The 20,504-nt window shown below is 43.8% G+C and overlaps 1 protein-coding gene across 3 annotated transcripts in view; it reads left to right on the forward strand.

Annotated features, from left to right (window-relative positions):
• The window catches only part of EPHB3 (EPH receptor B3), a 138,509-nt gene that overhangs the window by 14,002 nt on the left and 104,003 nt on the right, over positions 1–20,504 (forward strand). For 2 of the 3 annotated variants that reach the window (XM_039358656.1, XM_039358658.1), the window contains exon 2: positions 12,199–12,294. The exons of the other annotated variant lie outside the window; for it this stretch is intronic. In XM_039358656.1, the coding sequence (XP_039214590.1) occupies positions 12,199–12,294 (96 nt within the window). The remainder of the gene's footprint in view (positions 1–12,198; positions 12,295–20,504) is intronic. 3 annotated transcript variants of the gene reach the window in all.

Here is a 20,504-nt window from a genome sequence, read left to right on the forward strand (position 1 = left end):
GGCAAGGGAGCATCGTAGGAATTGCACACTGCCTCCCTTGGTTCGCTTGGAAAAGCTGTGGCTGCTCAGGCAGATGGGAAGACGCAGCTTGCAAGAATGAGGCAATGGGACCGGCCTCCCCCCTCCTTCCCCACAGAGCCTGGGTGAAGGCTGTGATTGATGAGGCAGAGGTAGTGGGGAGGTCGAGCCGGGAGCCACGGGTCAGTAAAAAGAGACGAGGAAGCAGGAACCCGACTCTGAAATCTTGCAAGCTGAGACGCCGGGAACAGAACTGGCCTGTAGGGTTTCCTGCAGCCGGCAGCCCCGGCCCTAGACGTGTGGGAGACAGAAGCTGTGGGGAGAGGGAGGCCATGAAGCACGGGTGGCTGTTTCAGCCTCCCGAATCCCAATCCCGACAGAGAAGGAGGGGAAACGGGGGGGGGGGAGAAAATAATCCTCCGTACAAATTTGTCCTGGTGAATTGTGGCTTCCACAGGCAGACGACTTTGCACACAGGCCCAGCCACTCTGGAGGTGGTGAGGATTTACTCAGCTGCCACAGCAGGCAGTGTGGCGGTTTGGTGCAGAAAGTCACTCCCAGCTCCCAGGCACAATCCCCAGCATGGCTGTGGGGAGAATCCACAGTGGCAGCTTGAACACTTGGTGGGGGGAGCGCCAAGGGTGACTGGCAAGTCTAATGCCACCCATGTACAGGTAGTCCCTAATCTGTGAACACAGTGGAGCCCAGAGTTTCCACTGCTAAGCAAGATGGTTCTTAAGTGAGTTTTGCCCCATTTTAACCACCTTTCTCGCTGCAGTTTTTAAGATGGCACTCTTCAGACTTGGCCCTTTGATGACTTGTGGACTTCAACTCCCAGAATTCCACGAGTCATCAAAGGGCCAGGTTTGAAGACTCCTCTTGCAGTTGTTAAGTGAGGAACACGGCTGTTAAGTAAATCTGGCATTTTCCCCACTGACTTTGCTAGTCAGAAGATCGCAGAAGGGGATCACGCGACCCCAGGACACTGCGACCGTTGTAAATATGAATCAGTTGCCAAGCATCTGAATTTTGATCACATGACCGTGGGGATTATGTAGCGATCATAAGTGTAAAAACTTTTCAGAGCCGTTGTATCTTTGAATGGTCACTAAACCAATGGTTGTAAGTCGAGGACTACCTGTAATATGGTCGTTAAGTGAATCTGGCTTTCCCCTATTGACTTTGTTTGTCATAAGGCCACAAAAGGGGATCACATGACCCCGGGACACTACGACGGACATCAATGTATGCCCGTGGCCGAGGGTCCAAATTTTGACCGTGGCGATGCTGCAACGGTCGTGAGTGCAAAAAATGGTCATAAGTCACTTTTTTCCAGTGCTGTTGTGACTTTGAAGAGTCACTAAATGAATGGCTGTAAATTGAGCGCTCCCTGTACCGCAGTGGTTCTCAATCTGTGGGTCGGGACCCCATTTGGGGTCGAATGACCATTTCACGGGGGTCGCCAAACAACGCAGTCTGCCATTTTTTCCCCCCTTTTCCTTAGCTGTGCTACTCCCTTTTATTCTATTGGCTTTTGAAAGCCAATAGAATAGACTCCCTTGAATAGAGTCTAATTCCATTGGCTTTCAAAAGCCAATAGGAATTGTCCAGGCTGTCTCTGCCCTGCTGAGCCTGCCAAAAGTCCCATTCTGCAAACGGTGCTGCACCAGTTGAGTAGTCCTCGACTTACGACCGGTTGAATAGTCCTTGACTTACGACCGGTTGGGGGTCGCGGCATTAAAAAGGTTGAGAACCACTGCTGTACCGGATGATTTCATCCTGTGGGGATGGGCATGCATGCCTAAGGCAGGAACTGGAAGGCCCTGGTGCCCATATCTGGCTAATTTGGGGTTTCCGTGATACGAAATGGGCCCTTCCAACAGATCCTGGCTTTTTGCAGATGTTGCTGTGCCTGAAGCGTCCTGCCTTTTTTTTTGGCATATTATTAACACACAGCTTGGGGCCAGGAAGGGGAGAGTACAAAATTGGTCAAAAGCAAAAGGGAGTTTGATCTTTTTCTCTATATATCGGCGGGTACTAAGGAAAGGGAGGCACACGAAGGACTCCTAAATTTTGCCACAAGTTGGCAACAACGTTGGCAGAGCAACGAGTTCGGGTCACCGCCCCGAAGATCTTTATGATCCATTCATTTGGGGGGCGTTACAAGGCTTTCTTTGAGGCCGGCGGAGAGATGCCAGCCTGTTGGACATTTTTATGTCACTGTCACGTTTTGACATTTTGTGGAGAGAAAAGGAGGGTTTTCAAGGTTCCTTTCCAGACATCTGTTTGGCCGGCTCAAATTGAAATAGTTTGCATCCCCAGAAACTTTTGTGTTGCCCAGATACAGACCAGAGACCCAAAATAATGGAGCACGGCCGAACGGTTGGATGGGAAGAATGTTTTTGCTAAAGCTGCCCCACCGTTTGCATTTATTTCAGAATAAATGGGTCCTTGGTGCTCTCTGAGCTTGATTGTTTTCTTGCAGATGTTTCATGATCCACAGTAGGTAACATCATCGGTGTTAGTCACCCTAGCACTGATGATGTTACCTAGTTTGGGTAATGAAACATCTGCAAGAAAACAACCAAGCTCAGAGAGCACCAAGGACTCCTCATTTCAACCCTGGCCTATAAATATTATCCTTTATTGCTATTGCAGAATAAGCCCACCAGTTATAGGACCACCAGCCTTGAGAAGAGGAAGTTTAATTTGCTCAGTTACAAAGATCTTATTTTTAAAAAAAGATCCTTGGGCACTTCCTTCAGATATGGGATTCCAGTCGTTTGCTGTAAATTCCCTGATGATGCTACCTAGTTGGGTGATAAAATACCTGCAAGTAAACAGTCAACCTACCCCACAATTCAAGCTTGAGATGCAGAGATTCTCTACCTCCGTCACACGGGTGTCAAACTCGCCGCGTCATATGACGTGTCGTGACATTTCGCAACTTTTTTTGCCTTGCCAGAGCTGGGGTGGGCGCGGCCTCCGTACGATGCAACTGGCCCACGGGCCGGCAGTTTGACACCCCTGCTCCATCATATTGCCTTCAGCTTCCTTTCTTCAGCATCGATATAAGTTATTTTTTTTTAGCTTATATCAATTATACAGGCTGAACTCTTTTTGAACTTTGGAGATGACGTGGGTCGGATATTCAAGTTGGCCAGAATAGGAATAGAAGATGAATGTCGACTATCTGTTTTGTTATTTTCAAGTAGTATTTCGAAGTGCGTATGCAGACTGAATTGTGCTACCATTTTTGGTAAAAGCCTGTCTAAACTTCGATGGGGATCTGCGTTACGATCCATTGCTTTTTTCCAGCATCTCCTGTTGGTCTCCTTTTCTGGGTACCCAGCCATTTCCATGCCAAGTATATGGGATAGAACAGAATATTTAATAGAAAACATTTTATGTTCCATTTTCTTACCGATGAAAAATATTTCACTTATTAAGAGGCTAGTATTAATTAACTAGTATTTTTTTTCCTTTTTAAACCATTAGAGAGGTTTTAAGGATAGAAATACTATTTCTCTCAGTTCCTGTGCAGTTTGTCCCTTAAACTTTCTGACTGTTCCCCAAAATGTGTTTGACTTTGTATGTCACTTAGAGAGACACTAAGCATGTAAATCCTGCAATCGGTTTCCCTTTAAAACTATGAATGCATAATTCTTATTTTTTGCTGTTATTCTGCACTGCCCAAAGTCCTTCCAGGTTGTAAATCCTCTTAAACAAATAAATTTAATTAATTAAATTAAAATAAAGTATTGGGGGACACCAGCCAAGACATTTGGTGTCATTTCCCCCCCCCTCCTTTTTCTCTGTCTTCATGAAAATAAACTGCAGTGCTCTTTAATCAATTAGTCCTTGTTTTCGAGAAGTCCTAGGCCAGTTTTCTGCAACCTGATCCAGATGTGCAGGCACAAAGTCTCAGAATTTACAGGCTGAGGGCAAGAGCATCTGGGTGCGATCAGGGTTCAAAAGCCCACTTTGAGGCATCAACTCGGAGGCCTTTTTTGAGGGGGGGAAAAAAACATAGCCCATTTTGTGCTTCTGGGACCTGGATGAGAATCCTCCATTAAGCAGGACAGCATGAAAGGGACTTGAGCTAATCGGAAAGTAAAAGCAAGAATGGGTGGGGGGAGTTTATTGCTTGATAAAATGGAACGTTTCAAGCATTTGTTTTCCGTTCCTGATAGAGAGCATCTTTGCAAGGGACAAAAAAACCCCAAAAACCTGTGGCTATTCTGGCGGACGAAGAAGCAGGCTTATGGGGAGCCCGGCTGGTAGATTTCTTTCAGCAGAAGGTGCAAAAAGCTGAGGTTTATCTCTCTTTTGTTTAATAAGCTTGCTCTCTGATGATTCGCCCTTTCCTGTTTTGCTCCAGGCTTCCGGTGTGGACCTGGGCAAGCAGCTGAGTTCCTACGGTGCCCATCTAACCAAAGTGTTGCCTTTTTTCTCTTCTGCCCATTGCATGGTAATTAATAGAGTTGGGTGCAGGGCGAGTTTTCGTTGCCGGCAGTAATGAAACTTTTTAGAAATACGCGAATGCAGGATGAGAACCCAGGGTGAAGATTAGAAAGACAGCCTTGTCTTCTTTCAAAGGAGCAGAAGTTTCCCAGGCTTCAGGTGGGACATTTCTGTGTAGACAGCAGAAGTCTGATTCAAAGTGGGCCAAGCATATGACCTGCCATACTAGAGACTGCTCTTCTGCTAATACAGGCAGTCCTTGGCTTATAACAGTTCGTTTAGTGCAGCGGTTCTCAACCTGTGGGTCGGGACCCCATTTGGGGGGTCGAACGACCATTTCACGGGGGTCGCCAAACAACGCAGTCCGCCATTTTTTTCCCCCTTTTCCTTAGCTGTGCTACTCCCTTTTATTCTATTGGCTTTTGAAAGCCAATAGAATAGACTCTCTTGAATAGAGTCTAATTCTATTGGCTTTCAAAAGCCAATAGGAATTGTCCAGGCTGTCTCTGCCCTGCTGAGCCCGCCAAAAGTCCCAGTCTGCAAACGGTGCTGCAAATTGTCTGCAGCGAAGGCGAGCTGTCTGGAAGTTTCCACCCCTCCCTGCTGAGTAACTACTAAAAATGTAAGTAAAAAAGGGCCAGGGGTGGGAGGTGGGAGGCCGGCGGGCGCAAGGAGGTTGGTGGGGCCCGGCGGGTGCCTTATCTCCCTTGGGCTGGGCCAGCTGGTGGCCCAGCCAGTGGTCGGCCTGCGCCGTCTCTGCCGCTTGCCAGCTACACCTCCCGGGCAGGGAAAGTCCTCGACTTATGACCGGTTGGGTAGTCCTTGACTTACGACCGGTTGGGGGTTGCGCCATTAAAAAGGTTGAGAACCACTGGTTTAGTGACCATTCCAAGTTACCAGGGCAGTGAAAAAAGTGAGTTAGGACCATTTTTTTATGCTTACTGATCGTTGCAGCCTCCTCATGATCACAGTATCAAAATTCAGATGCTTGGCAATTGGCTCATATTTATGATGGGGCTCACATGATCCCCTTTTGCAACTTGCTGACAAGCACACTTCACAACTGTGCCACTAATTTAACAACTGCAGCGATTCACTTAACAACTGTGGCAGGAAAGCTCATAAAATGGGGCAAAATTCACTTAGCCAATGTCTCGCTTAGCAATAAAAGTTTGGGGCTTAATTGTGGTCGTAAGTCAAGGACTACCTGTATGGGATAAATCCTAGGTGGGTTTTCTGGTTGGTATTCATTTATGCTGGCTGGCCAGGTACTAGCGAAGATTGGGTTTACAAAACGTGCTTTTCTTGGTCATTTAATGCAGTAGGTGAAGCACAGAGTATATGCAGGTAGTCCTCAACTTACGACCAAAATTGAGGTCGAAGGTTTTCTTGCTAAGTGAGACAATTGCTAAGTGAGTTTTGCCCCACAACTCTTAAGTGAATCACTGCAGTTGTTAAGTTAGTAACATGGTTAATAAGTGAATTTGGCTTCCCTCACACCTATCCGACCTGACAAATATAAATCACAAGACTTCGACAGATTACATCCCAGAGTTCTGAAGGAGCTGGCAGATGTTATCTCAGAACCATTGCTCCACATCTTTCAAAAATCGTGGAGCACCGGGGAAATACCTGAGGATTGGAAAAGGGCTGATGTGGTCCCCATCTTCAAGAAAGGAAAAAAACCAGATCCAGGAAACTACAGACCAATCAGTGTGACCTCCATACCTGGGAAGATCCTGGAAAAGATAATCAAAAAACAGATCTAGAAGCAAACAAAGTTATAACTAGTAGCCAGCACGGGCATGTTAAAAACAGATCAGGCCAGACCGATCTGATCTCATTCCTCGATAAAGTGACTAAACTACTAGATCAGCGAAACGCAGTGCACATAGTATACTTAGATTTCAGTAAGGCATTTGATCAAGTAGACCACAGCCTACCCCTTGGTAAGGTAGAAAAAGGTGGAATAGACAACATCACCACCAGATGGATCTGTAGCTGGCTGGCAAACTACTCAACGAGTAGTCCTCAATGGTACTACATCCACATGGAGGGAAGTAAGTAGTGGGGTACCACAAGGTTCTGTCTTAGGCCCAGTACTCTTCAATATCTTCATAAATGATTTAGATGAGGGAATTGAAGAGGAACTCATCAAATCTGCAGATGACACCAAACTGACAGGAGTTGCCAACACTCTAGAAGACAAACTCAGGATCCAAAAATATCTTGACAAACATGCAAAATGGGTCCTATCCAACAAAATGAGTTTCAGTGTGGAGAAAAGCAAAGTTTTACATTTAGGTAAGAAAAATCAAAGGTACAAGTACAGATTGGGCGAGACTTGGCTTAAAAACAGTAACCGTGAGAGAGACCTTGGAGTCCTAGTGGACGATCACTTGACTATGAGCCAACCGTGTGCAGCAGCAGCCAAAAAAGCTAATACAATCCTGGGTTGTGTAAACAGAGGCATAGAATCAAGATCATGTGAAGTATTAGTACTGCTTTATAAAACCCTAGTAAGACTACACCTGGAATGCAGCAACCAATTTTGGTCACCATATCACAAAAAAGATGTTGAGAGTTTGGAAAAAATTCAGAGAAGAGCAACTAAGATGATCAAAGGCCTGGAGACTAAAACATATGAGGAACAGCTGCAGGACTTGGGTTTGGCTAGTCTAAAGAAAAGAAGAAATAGGGGGGACATGATAGCAGTGTTCCAGTATCTGAGAGGCTGCCACAAAGAAGAGGGGGTCACATTATTCACCAAAGCACCAGAGGCAGGACAAGAAACAATGGTTGGAAACTGAACAAAGAGAGAAGCCATCTAGAATTAAGGAGAAACTTCCTGACACTGAGGACAATTAACCAGTGAAACAGCTTGCCTCCAGAAATCATGGGCACGCCATCACTGGAGATTTTTAAGAAGAGGCTAGATAGTCACTGTCTAAGATGGTACAGGTCTTCCTGTTTGAGCAGGGAGCTGGACTAGAAGACCTCCAAGGTCCCTTCCAGCTCTATTCTATTCTATAATTCTTTAATTCTTGTCAGAAGGTCGCAAAAGGGGATCACATGACCCCGTGACACTGCAACCATCATAAATATGAGTTAATTGCCAAGCATCTGAATTTTGATCACGTGACTATGGGAATGCTGAAGCAGAAGTGTGAAAAATGGTCATATGTCACTTTTTTCAGTGCCGTGACATCAAACGGTCACTAAATGAATGATTGTAAGTTGAGGACTATCTGTAAATGGGGTGGACTTACCCAGTACACTGAGTCACGCAAAGCCTAACTAAAATTGACAATTCCTAAGCTAAATGCAATTTGCAACCTGTATTTTCTTTGAACACAATTCATGTTTTATCTACTTCCAATTTCTAAAAGACCAATTGAGTGTAGCAATCTGAAATGATATTGGTGGAAGACATCATAGCATGGAGAAATCTAGAATCTTTCTTATGGTAGTGCCACCCAGAATGTCAGCTTGGAAATAGGACACCATGGTGTCATGTCATTCAAATCCTTTGTCAACCCCTTAGCTTTCCAAACCCTTGTTTTATGGCTTTTATAACGTGGTGAACTTTTAGGGCTAAGTGTTATGTCCTACAGATGTATTGGACTAATAGCCAGAATTAATAGTGTTGAAGGTCGTGGCAGCAGGGAATTTCAGGTGCTGAAATCCAACATCTGGAGGAGATCAGGTTGAGAAGAATGTCACAGATGCTATAAAAATGAATTAACTGGATCCCTAATTCATCTCTTCCCAAAGACAGGTTGGGAAGTCTCAAGTGACCAGACACTTTGAAGACTAGAAATATTTTTGAGCTCTATGCAGGATTTGGCAGCTAAAAATATTACTCTTGAAAATAAAGACCATTAATGAACCTTATGGAGATAATAAATAATGATCAATGGATCCTGGGTAGTTCTCTGACTCACATGTTCAAGAATGTCTTCCGTGTTGATCAAAACAGGAAGCTTTATAACATAGCGTTGTGGGGGTTCATCCATAAAATTTAGAGTTTAAATCCTTGCCCAGCTATATACACTAACAAGAGACCTTGAAATAAGTCTCATTTGTTCAACACAACCTGACTCTCAGGAAAATTGTCCTAGTGCCCTAAGCTCATTTCTAGTAGTCCTATATAAGCGTGTGAATTCATTGCTAAAGTGAAACAGATGGCCCTCATCAACACCAACATCAGGCAGTCTTGTTTTGTGCAAGCACACGTAGTCTAGTTTTTCAATATTTGCAAAATCATGTGGTTTATGTTTAAGAGAAAGGAAAATATTAGGAGGGGAAGAAGCAAAGAACAGAGAAAAAACAGAGGAAAAGTTGTGGAACCACTAGATGCAAGCCGCACTCGCAAAAGCTGGACACATTTCTTTGCAAAATTCCTTAGAAGGAATATTGCCATCTCTCTGATGAGATTACAGTACAGGTATTCCTCGATTTAATGACCACAATTGAGCCAACCATTTCCATTGATAAGCGAGACATTTGTTAAGTGAATTTTGCCCCGTTTTTCGACCTTTCTTGTCGCAGTTGTGAAGTGAATCACCGCAGTTGTTAAGTTAGTAACACGGCTGTTAAGTGAATCTGGCTTCCCCATGGACTTTGCTTGTCAGAAGGTCGCAAAAGGGAATCACGTGACCCCAGAACACAGCAACCGTCATAAATGTGAGTCAGTTTTGCCAAGCATCCAAATTTTAATCGCGTCACCACGGGGATGCTGTAAGTGTGAAAAACAGTCACGAGTCACTTTTGTCAGTGCGGTCATAAGTTTAAACAGTCACTAAGTGGACTGTGGTAACTCAAGATCTATCTGTATTGTGGTTCTGTTCTTGGGTGTGCTGCTGCATGTTGGACTGCTCTTGTAGTCACCTAGGAGTGGGCCTATTTCAGGTGCTCTTGGTGCTCCTTAAAACAGACCTGTGGGGTGTTTAGAAAATGAAGAGGAAGGCATTTTCCAAGGTGCGCATAACACCCCCTTTGAAAAATAATACCTACAATGGTGTGTGATTTTGATGATCTCATCCTTGAGATTTGGGTGTGGTCGGGCCTGAAATGTCTCGGAACGGCATGAGAGACATATCGTTGTTTATTTTTTTTTCTTAAATTCAGGGCTTGGTGATGCTAGACACAGGAGTCAAAAATCCCATGTTACCAAACCCTGATTTTCCAGAGCAAAAAGCAGTGCCTCTCAAGGGCAATGATTCACAAAGTTGTGGTCTGTTGAAGTCCATCGGAGGGTCCATCATCCTGTTTTGGCTGGCCAAAGCTTGTTTGTTCCTTACACTTTTTTCTCAAGTGGTAAATAAACCCTCAGTTTTGGTTCAGAGAATCCTCAACTTAAACAACTGGTCACATCATTCGAAGTTACAATGGATCCCACAAAAACTACCTCAGAGTTGCTACAGTTGCACAAGCGCGCTCACCCCGCAGTCACGTGACTGCAGTCGACTCACTTTTTATGCCATTTGTATATCCTGCAATCGTGTGATTATAATCTTCAATGTTTTTTGCTGGTTTCCAGGGGATTTTTCCATTTACTGGCAAAATGCCTGTTCAGTATAACAGATTTACTTAATGACCACAAAAATGCCTAAAAATTAGGTCTCGTCACATGGACTTACGATCACAATGCGTTACAAACTGTAATTTTAGCCTCAGTTAAGGTTGAGTACTACTTGAACATAATTTGGTTTAAAAGGAATGGGAATGCATCTACAAATGCAACTTGTTTGCTGCACAGTGTGGATTCCAGCACTCTAAAAGCAAAATCCTAAGTAGGAGGTGCTTGTTTAATTGAGCAAGCCCTATAGACTCCATGTGGAATACGGCATCCATTTTGGGTCGCCACGATGTAAAAAAATATGTTGAGACACTAGAAAGGGTGCAGAGAAAAGCAACAAAGATGATTAGGGGACTGGAGGCTAAAACATATCAAGAATGGTTGCAGGAATCAGGGATGACTAGTTTAATAACACGAAGGACCAGGGGTGACATGGCTGCCACAGAGAAGAGGGGGTCGAATTATTGCCCAAAGCACCTGAGGGCAAAGACAAGAAGAATGGATGGAAACTAATCAAGGAGAGATCCAGCATAGAAGTAAGGAGGAATTTCCTGACAGAACAGTTAATCAGTGGAACAGCTTGCTTTCAGAAGTTGTGGATGCTCCAACACTGGAGGTTTTCAAGAAGAGATTGTCTGAAACTGGTGCTGGAGAAGACTCCTGCGAGTCCCTTGGACTGCAAGGCGTTCAAACCGGTCAGTCCTAGAAGAGATCAACCCCGACTGCTCTTTAGAAGGCCAGATCCTGAAGTTGAAACTCAAGTACTTTGGCCACCTAATGAGAAGGAAGGATTCACTGGAGAAGAGCCTAATGTGGGAAAGATTGAGGGCAATAGAAGAAGGGGACGACAGAGAATGAGATGGCTGGATGGAGTCACTGAAGCAGTAGGTGTGAATTTAAATGGACTCCAGAAGATGGTAGAGGACAGGAAGACCTGGAGGAACATTGTCCATGGGGTCGCGACGGGTCGGACACGACTTCGCAATTAACAACAACAAGGCAACATTGGCTCTTTTAGGACTCGTGGACTTCAACTCCCAGAATTCCTGAGCCAGCCATGCTGAGGGGAAAGGGAGAGGTTTCCAAGCTGAGCCATGCTGACTCAGGAATTCTGGGAGTTGAAGTCCACGAGTCATAAAAGAGCCAAGGTTGCCTATCCCTGGTCTAGGCCTAGGCCGCTTCATGACTTGTGGACCTCAACTCCCAGAATTCCTGAGCCAGCATGGCTCAGCTTGGAAACCTCTCCCTTTCCCCTCAGCATGGCTGGCTCGGGAATTCTGGGAGTTGAAGTCCACGAGTCATAAAAGAGCCAAGGTTGCCTACCCCTGACCTAGGCCTAGGCTGCTTTATGACTCATGGACTTCAACTCCCAGAATTCCAGAGCCAGCCATGCTGAGGGGAAATGGAGAGGTTTCCAAGCTGAGCCATGCTGGCTCAGGAATTCTGGGAGTTGAAGTCCAAGAGTCATACAAGAGCCAAGGTTGCCTACCCCTGGACTAGAAGACCTCCAAGGTCTCTTCCAACTCTGTTAGTCTGTTATATTTTCCTAATGTTTATTTAGTGACCTACAATTCCAGAAATTTGGCAAAAGAGCTTTGGGCTTCAGGAAATAGATTTTTGCATCTCGAAACGTACCAGGAGATAGATACCGTGTTCCTCTGAAAATAAGGCCAGGTCTTATATTAATTTTTGCTCCAAAAGATGTATTAGGGCTTATTTTTCTGGTTAGGTCTTATTTTCGGGGAAATGGATCCGTCTGGCTGGCGATCTTAACTGGGACCTATTTTTGGAGCGTCCTGAAAAATCAAGCTAGACCTTATTTTCCGGTTGGGTCCTATTTTGGGGGAAACACAGTAGCCTTTCTTAATTGAATGGCCTTCAGGAGTATTGAACTTCTAGCTGTGTGTTCTTTTTCTTGAGAGTAAGTGTCTCAGGTGACCTGGAGACCAACAAAGTTGAGAAGGGCTGAGATTCGGAGCACACCTTGTCTGTGAAAGAAAAGGCACTTTGCTGTTGACGTGTGACTTCCCAGACTGGGTTTTCATCCTGAGCAGACTTCCCAAGAAACACCCCAAATCCACTTTCCCTCTGTTTGTCTTTTCTTAACCAGCTCTGGTTGACTTTTTTCTCCCAAGGTGATGAAGTTGACAAGCCAACACGTTGCACACCAGAAAAATGTCGCTCTTCTTCTTCTTCTCTCCTCCTCCTTCAAGGAGTGGCTCGGGTCTCAGGTACTTAAGGGTGGCGTGTGTTTGTGTCTATATCTGTTTTTCTGCAAAAATTGCTCCACGGAATAACAGGTTTCTGTCTGGCGGTGTGTTGGGTTAGGAAGACAAGCGTTGACACCCTCGATGCTCAACGATGCTCCTTCCTCTCTGAGTAAACGCTACCTGCCCTTGTGATGTGGCTGCAGACAGGAGCAGATTGAGGTAGATGGCTTATGCACTGAGGTTGAAACCTGTTGTAGACACAGAGGATGTCACTAGCAGTCCCTGATCAGTCCCAAAGACAAAGAGAAAAGAATAATGAGGGACAGCACAAACAAGCTTTGCGTGTCACGCGAGGACCATATTCCAAAAATAAAAGAAGACTTCAGTATTTCTAATTGTGGAATGATTCCCTTTATATCTATTATAAATATTTTTTTAATCAAAGGTTTGAGGAAGAGGTGTCCAACCTTGGCAAATTTAAAGCTTGTGGACTTCAACTACCAGAATGGCTGGCTGTGGAATTCTGAGAATTGAAATCCACAGGTCTTAAAGTGGTCAAGGTTGGGACACCCCTTTTGAAGTCCCATTTAAAATCCTCCCAAACGTAAAAATAGGACCTCAGATTGTTGCTGTTCCCAATCAGAGGTTTCTGCGGTCGACAGAAAGGATGTTTTGGGCATTTTGCATGTATGAACTGGAAAACACCTGCCTTCCGTGTCTTATTTTGGAAAACCTTCACAGGCCTGCTAGAGATTAAGAGGAACAAAACCACAGGAGAGGTGACTATTCACACGTACCTCCCAAACAGGGTTGCAGAACTGACTCTTTATAAGAGACTTCCACATCACCGTATGCTAAGTTGCTAATGGTGGCCGTCAAGATGGGGAAAATGTTTTGACTGTACAGGTAATCCCTGACTTGTGTCCACAACTGGGACCAAAATTTCCCTTGTTGTTAATTGAGCCGCCATCAGTTTTAGAATCCTTTTTAAACCACTCTTGTTAAGCAAATCACTGCGGTTGTTAAGTGAATCATGATGTCATTAAGCAAATCCAATTTCCTCCATTGACTTTGCTGGTTGGAAGCTGATTAGGAAGGTGATTAATATTTATACGTTACTTGCACGTAAGGATGTAGGTCTATACCTATGTTGTATATAGTATGTTTAAATGCATGTTATGCGTGTGTACACTTTGAGAGCAAGCAACTAAATTTTCATTTTTAATAATAATAATAATAAAGTTGGAAGGGACCTTGGAGGTCATCAAGTCCAACCCCCTGCTCAGGCAGGTAACCTATACCATTTCGGACAAATGGCTGTCCAGTCTCTTCTTAAAAATTTCCAGTGTTGGAGCATTCACCCCTTCTGGAGGCAGGTTGTTCCACTGGTTAATTGTTATAATGTTTACCATTGTAAAAAAAAAATGACAATAAAGGTTATCTAAAAAGTACCGGCCGCATGGCCCCGGGATGTTACAATCATAAGTAGGAACTTGCTAGTTGTTTAGCACAAAAATTTTGATCATGTGACTGTGGGAACGCTGTGACGGTCGTAAGTGTAAAGCTTGGTTGTACGTCCCTTTTTCCAGTGCTGTTGTAACTTTAAACGGTCACTAAATGAACGGTCGTAAGTTGAGGAGTACCTATATTGGCGTACCAAGAAGATGGTTAAGACAAAAGTTTTTATACTAAATGCACCTGAAGGAGGACCTGGGATTGCTCTGTAGCTTTTTCTCTAACCTTGCTGTGAAATCTGGGTAGTTTTTCCTCCAAACTGAGCAGAAATCAAAAGCCAGGCTGGGCACAGTCCCCAGTAATTTCTCTTTTATTATTATTTTTTTTTTTAAAAAATTGTTTTTGTTTTTAATTTTCCTAGTTCTTCCGTAACGTAATGAAAGACAATTCATTTTAGAAATAATTTCAGAGGAGAAAAGAATGTGCCTTAGTTTCTCCTGGGTGGTCTGGGATGTTGTTATGCTTCTTGATGGAGGAGGTGGCACACACAGTGTGTGTTTGTGTGCCTATGTCTCTGTGTGTGTGTGTGGATGTCCTTTCTTTGCACAATGATGTTTAGAGCAGTCCACAATCTTCTCAGGTTTCAATTCTCTCTCAAGGGAAGATGTCAGACAGAAATCTCTCCTGGGGGGGGGCTTTGGGGTGGGGGGCAGGACAGTGTCACTACCAGTTCTTGAGAAATGATTCCAGAATTTATTCTACCCCCACTGGAAAGAAAAAAAAAACAGAGATATCATCCCTCCTGATTCTCAGACCGCAGTTTGGTGAAGAATGTTTTGGCCAATAGTAGAAAAATTCAGGTAGTCCTCGATTTAATGACTGCCGGGGAGCCCAAAATTTCCATTGCTAAGCAAGACAATCGTTAAGTGTCCCAGTTTGCCCGTTTTATGACTTTTGTTGTTAAGTGAATCACTTCAGCTGTTAAGCTCGTAACACAGTTGTTAAGAGAATCTGGATTCTTCCCCGTGGAGTTCGCTTGTCAGAAGGTCACAGAAGAGATCACGTGACTTCGGGACACGGCCACCCTCATAAATATGATCCAATTATCGCCAAGCATCCCAATTTTGATCAGAGAACTCCAGGCGTGCTGCAAAACGATCACAAGTTGCTTTTTTCAGTGCTGTTGTATCGTTGAACGGTCGCTAAATGAATGGTTGTAAAATGAGGACTATCTATACTCCGTCAGACAGAGGGATTATTGCTCGCCTGAACTGAATGCCTTGCTATTGATGGCAAGCCATTCATGCCAGCCTGTTTTAAAATATTTGGATTCGGGGGGCCTTTGAATATTCCTTCTGCTTTTCTCCTAACCTCTTTTTCTGACCTCTGCTTTGTCTTTTGTTCAGAAGCTGCGCCATAACCTGTTCTCACAGGTCAGCGCACTGTGGAAAGATTAAAAGCAGTGGGGTAATTTCCTCCCCCCCCTCTTCCCACCCCCCATTTGAGTCCATCCACATTTTGTGGGGACTACAATTCCAGAATAGAATTGCCTCCCCGGAGAAGATAATTAGGAAATTTGAGTGTTACAATTCTGATAATCTTTGGGAGATGCCAAGTTGGAAAAGCCCGTGGAGCCGAGCAGAATAGGGACAGATTAAGTGCGTAAGAAAAAAAGAAACCAAAAGCTGATTTTTAGATCAGTTGAGGTTGTGTGTGTTTCCTAAACAGTAATGCAGGCTAATTGATTTATCTAGCTATGAAAACATATTAAGCTAAAACTCAGTAGACCACTTACACTCCCTGGAAGTATTTGCTTTATAGAATTCTCTGCCTAAAATCTCTGGATATAATACGCTAGATTTAGAAAATGCTGCACAGCACAGCCCATGCTTTGTTTATCGGATAAGTGCTAATTATATGTTTTAAGCCATATATTAAGCTGTTAACTGCAAACGCGAAATAGCACATTCTATTTTATTAATCAAATCAAGTTTTGCATCGTGTTCCTTTTTTGCGGGCGGGGGGGGGCTGAGTTTGGCCATTTCTCCGCTTGTGCCTACCCAGCATAATTCTCATTGCCAGAGGAGCATGACTTTTCGCCAGTAACCCTAAAATCTTGCTTGCTGCAGTCCAGTTTTGCCTCCTATGGATAATTTCTGGATTCTCCTCGTAAAATGTGTGGGAGGATGGCAGACTTCCAGGTAGGCTATTTATTTTTAAGAAGTGAAAATAACACTTCTTGGCCCTTTCGCCAGTCGATGCAATCCGATGCAGGGTTATTCATGATAAGCCTATGGAATTTAGGGCGATTTAATCCCAGATAGAGGGCTGCAGCTTAAATCTTCATTTTCTTAAGACATGAGCAAATTGCAAAGTCCACCTAACTCAAAGCTGTAGAGTGTGAAGCGACAAAGAGGGCATCACTCCAATCTGATCTCTTTCAGGGGCTGGGGGGGGGGTTATATCTTCTTATAGTCTGTATATCTGAGGACTGAAGGCCACTCAGCTACTCTACCTGGAATAGAAGTTCTTGAAACCTCCAGTGGCTGTAGTATAAGCTATAGTTTATAAATACTGTTATAAACTACCATAAATCTGAGTAGGCTTTTCTGCAGGTAATAGCTGAGGACAGGGTCACACAATGTACAATGCTTCTTGAGCCACTGCTGGATAATTCTATCCTGGCCATTCACTCTTTGGCCCAGCTGGCTTCTGATCATCAGCCTCTGGATCATAGTCTCTGTAGAACAGTCAAACACTATAACAATGTTGGGCAATGGCACAAGTTGGTCAATGCTTGGCCTGAAACCTCTTTTCTAGATGGGAATGGAGAAGACTATGGTCAGAAGACAATGCTTAAAATATCAAAGCGTAGTTATATTTCAGGAGGAAATTACTATGAATGTCTATGTGGCAAAAAGATATTGAAAAGCAAGCCAGTTTGGCTGATTTGAAGCAAAAGCTACTCAAAACTCTTGGCAAGAGGTTGTTGGTACTGAGAAACCTGGAATAATGGGAACCTATCACGGACTGCCAAGACTTCCCATCTCCAGCTCCTAATAACACTATGGAAAGCCAGTTTGGTCTCCTGGTTGAAGGCACCTGGCTAGAAAGCAGGCAACCAACAATTCTAGTCATGTCTTAAGCCAGGACTAGAAGAAGAAGAAGAAGAAGAAGAAGAAGAAGAAGAAGAAGAGGAAGAGGAAGAGGAAGAGGAAGAGGAAGAGGAAGAGGAAGAGGAAGAGGAAGAGGAAGAAGAAGAAGAAGAAGAAGAAGAAGAAGAAGAAGAAGAAGAAGAAGAAGAAGAATAAGAAGAAGAAGAAGAAGAAGAAGAAGAAGAAGAAGAAGAAGAAGAAGAAGAAGAAGAAGAAGAAGAAGAAGAAGAAGAAGAAGAAGAAGAAGAAGAAGAAGAAGAAGAAGAAGAAGAAGAAGAAGAAGAAGAAGAAGAAGAAGAAGAAGAAGAAGAAGAAGAAGAAGACAAGGGCAAAACCCTTTCAAAAATGTTGCCAAGAAAATGGCATTACGCCAGAGTCTCTGGGAGTCAACGCTGACTTGAAGGCACCACCAACATAAAAAAAAGCATCGTAGACAATAGGGATCGTATGATGGCAAGATGATAAAATGTGTTATGACATCATGCCGCCAAGCTCCACCCTTTCATACCTGTGTTGCAATTGCTGCATGTAAGCACTTAGGGTTTGCATTGCAGCGGTGTGGCAGATGTTTCAATATTCCCTTGCAGACAATGTGGTTTGCCTATATTGTGATTGTATCATGTTATAAAACACAGCCTTCCTGGCTGAGTGCATTCCAGGTCTATTGGGTAATCAGTTCTAGGATTCTAAGCCAGCGTGGAAGAAAATTACGTATTTATTACCATAGATATATATCTTAGCAGAACTCAAAAGTCTCCCAGTTTCTTGTCCGGCATCTTAACCACTATACCATACAGGTTACTAAATTAAAAGAAGAAGGGAAAAAAAGATACTTTCTCACCAGGTTCTTGATATATTCCGACTGTAGCGTTTGATGCAAATCTTTTGATAGAAAAGCATTGATTTGATTCACACCACACACTTCAAGGACAAGAAAAAGCCAAGCAGATATATTGTCATGGCACACTAAACTGTCTTGAGAGTTAACAGGGTTAGGACTTTTCTGATTTAGCAGCGGCAAGCACATCCAGCTCAAGTACACAGCTCACTGTATTTTGCAAAGAAGAAAACAGGCTAAATTAGCAAGCCGAATAACTAGGTTGTGTGAACACAGCTAAATCCCCCCCTTAATATAGTACCTGGGTTCCAGTTTAATGTTAAAAAAATTGGAATGCTGATCACTTTTAACTTTGCCATAACATACAGGATTTCTTACAAAACACACACACACACACACACACACACACAAAGGCAATGTATTAATATTTGCAAACAGAAATCAAGCTGCAGTTTGCTGTGTGCAGGATTAACCCACTTAATTTGAATAGCTGCCTGCTTTACACCCATCCCTGCTACTTGCCAGGAAAAATTCATCTAAATAAATTTCTCTGATTCCCTGTTCAGAAGCCCAGGCTTTGTGCAAGCTGGCTAGTTTAATGTTAGCTTGCATAACAATTCCTTTTTTTAAATCTTCTTTGAATGTGGCATATCTGCATTTATGTTAGTACTGCAGGCCACTTTAGCTGACTGTGTTCAGCAGGTCAGCGGTTCAAATCTCACCAGCTCAAGGTTGACTCAGCCTTCCATTCTTCCGGGGTAGGTAAAATGAGGACCCAGATTGTTGGGGGCAATGTAAATATATATATATACATTGCTTACTGGTGTACACCGCTTAGAGAGTGCTTGCACTTAAAGCGGTATATAAGTCTCATAAATAAATAAATAAATAAATAAATAAATAAATAAATAAACTACCTTTTAAAGTTTCTTGTCTTCCTGGAATCCAGTTTTGGTTACCACATTACAAAAAAGATGTTGAGACTCTGGAAAAAGTGCAGAGAAGAGCAACTAAGATGATTAAGGGCCTGGAGACTAAAACATTAAGAATGATTGCAGGAATTGGGTATGGCTAGTCTAAAGAAAAGAAGGACTGGGGGTGACATGATAACAGTCTTCCAGTATTTGTGGGGCTGCCAGAAAGAAGAGGGGCTCAACTTATTTTCCAAAGCACCAGAAGGCAAGACAAGAAACAATGGATGGGAACTAATCAAGGAGAGAAGCAACCTGGAATTAAGGAGAAACTTCCTAACACTGAGAACAATCAAATAGTGGAACAGCTTGCCTCCAGAAGTTGTGGGTGCTCCATCACTGCAGGTTTTCAAAAAGAGATTGTACAACTGCTTGTCCAAAATTGTATAGACTCTCCTGCTTGAGCAGGAGCTTGGACTAGAAGACTTCCAAGGTCCCTTCCAGGTCTATTCTGATGGATGGATTGATTGATCTCCTAACAAAGGTTATTTACATCCTTTAGCACTGTTTGTTTTCCGGTTGGGAAGTCAGTAATATGATAAGGAAACCATTTGCCTGGGTTGGTTTTTTTTTGAAGTTGTGCAGAGTTGTGCCAACATCAAGCAGTATTTTTTTTTTTTTAAAAAAGAAATAAATGATGCCAGTCAATGGTGTCAGCCTCAAGATGCTGATGGCAGAGAGCAGAGAGAGAAAAAAGGATGGTAAGGCTGAGAGAGTCTGGGGAACAAACAATATTGAAGAATTGCAGTCTGGTATGGCTGCAAGGCCACTTGTCCTCTGCAGGGGGAGCTGGCACACAGCAGCTGCCGGCTCATCAATAGCACTGCACAAAAAAGGGGTTTTCTGCACACAAGTCTGGAAACCGCAGTTGCAGGGACTCTGGTGAGGGGTCGTGGCCTTTTATGGGCCTGGAATAGCTTTGCCCTGACAGGTCCAATTCTCCCGGGGATGCCGGCCAAGAGCATGGAAAGGGCACATGTCTTGCACGCTTAACTTGCTTTCTGCTCTTCCCCCTCCCCCTCCCATTTCGTTCAACAATGCGGATTTGCAGGTTGTTATCTGCCTCCTCCTGCCCCTTTTAGCAACTGTTATACTTGCTGTCTCCACGGGCAGCTCTGTTGAAACTGTTGTGACAGTCCAGTGTAAGGATGGGCCACCTGGGTGGGGGAGCCTGTTTATGAGAAAGGCTGGGGTGCTTGTGGGTCTCTGCATCCCAGTCACAACAACTAGATGTCCTTTGTTAATCCTGCTTTACTACCACAAGGCCACCAAGATGCCGTCAGGAAATCCAATGGCTGTCAGATGGGGAAGTTAAAAAGAAAAAAAAATCTCTGTATAGTGGCTGACACAGAGCTGACTGGTCAATCAGCTAATCAATATCCCAAGGGGCAACTGGACTTCCTTGTTTTTCCTTGAAGACGTTTCGCTTCTCATCGAAGAAGCTTCTTCAGCTCTGACTGGATGGTGGGGGAAGTAAGGACTGCAAGCAGTATAAGTCCTTCCATTTCCCCACCAGCCAGTCAGAGCTGAAGAAGCTTCTTGAATGAGATGCGAAATGTCTTCAAAGAAAAACAGGAAAGTCCAGTTGCCTCGTGAAAAAGCATTTTTGGGACAACCGTGACCTGGATGACGGAGAATCTCCCCAGATAATCAATCAATAGCATGTCCGAAACTATATAAACAGGGCTGTGAAATCACCTCCAGAGCATATTTATTGTTAATTTGCAGAATCCCTCTCCTTTCTTGATTCTCTTGAGAGAGGCTGGTAATTCTGAGAGGATTATTAAACAAATTTTGATCAGGGGGGTCTCC

The sequence above is a fragment of the Crotalus tigris genome, unplaced genomic scaffold (genome assembly GCF_016545835.1).
Source record: "Crotalus tigris isolate CLP2741 ecotype Arizona unplaced genomic scaffold, ASM1654583v1 scf7180000019052.340009, whole genome shotgun sequence".
Classification (NCBI taxonomy): Eukaryota; Metazoa; Chordata; class Lepidosauria; order Squamata; family Viperidae; genus Crotalus; species Crotalus tigris.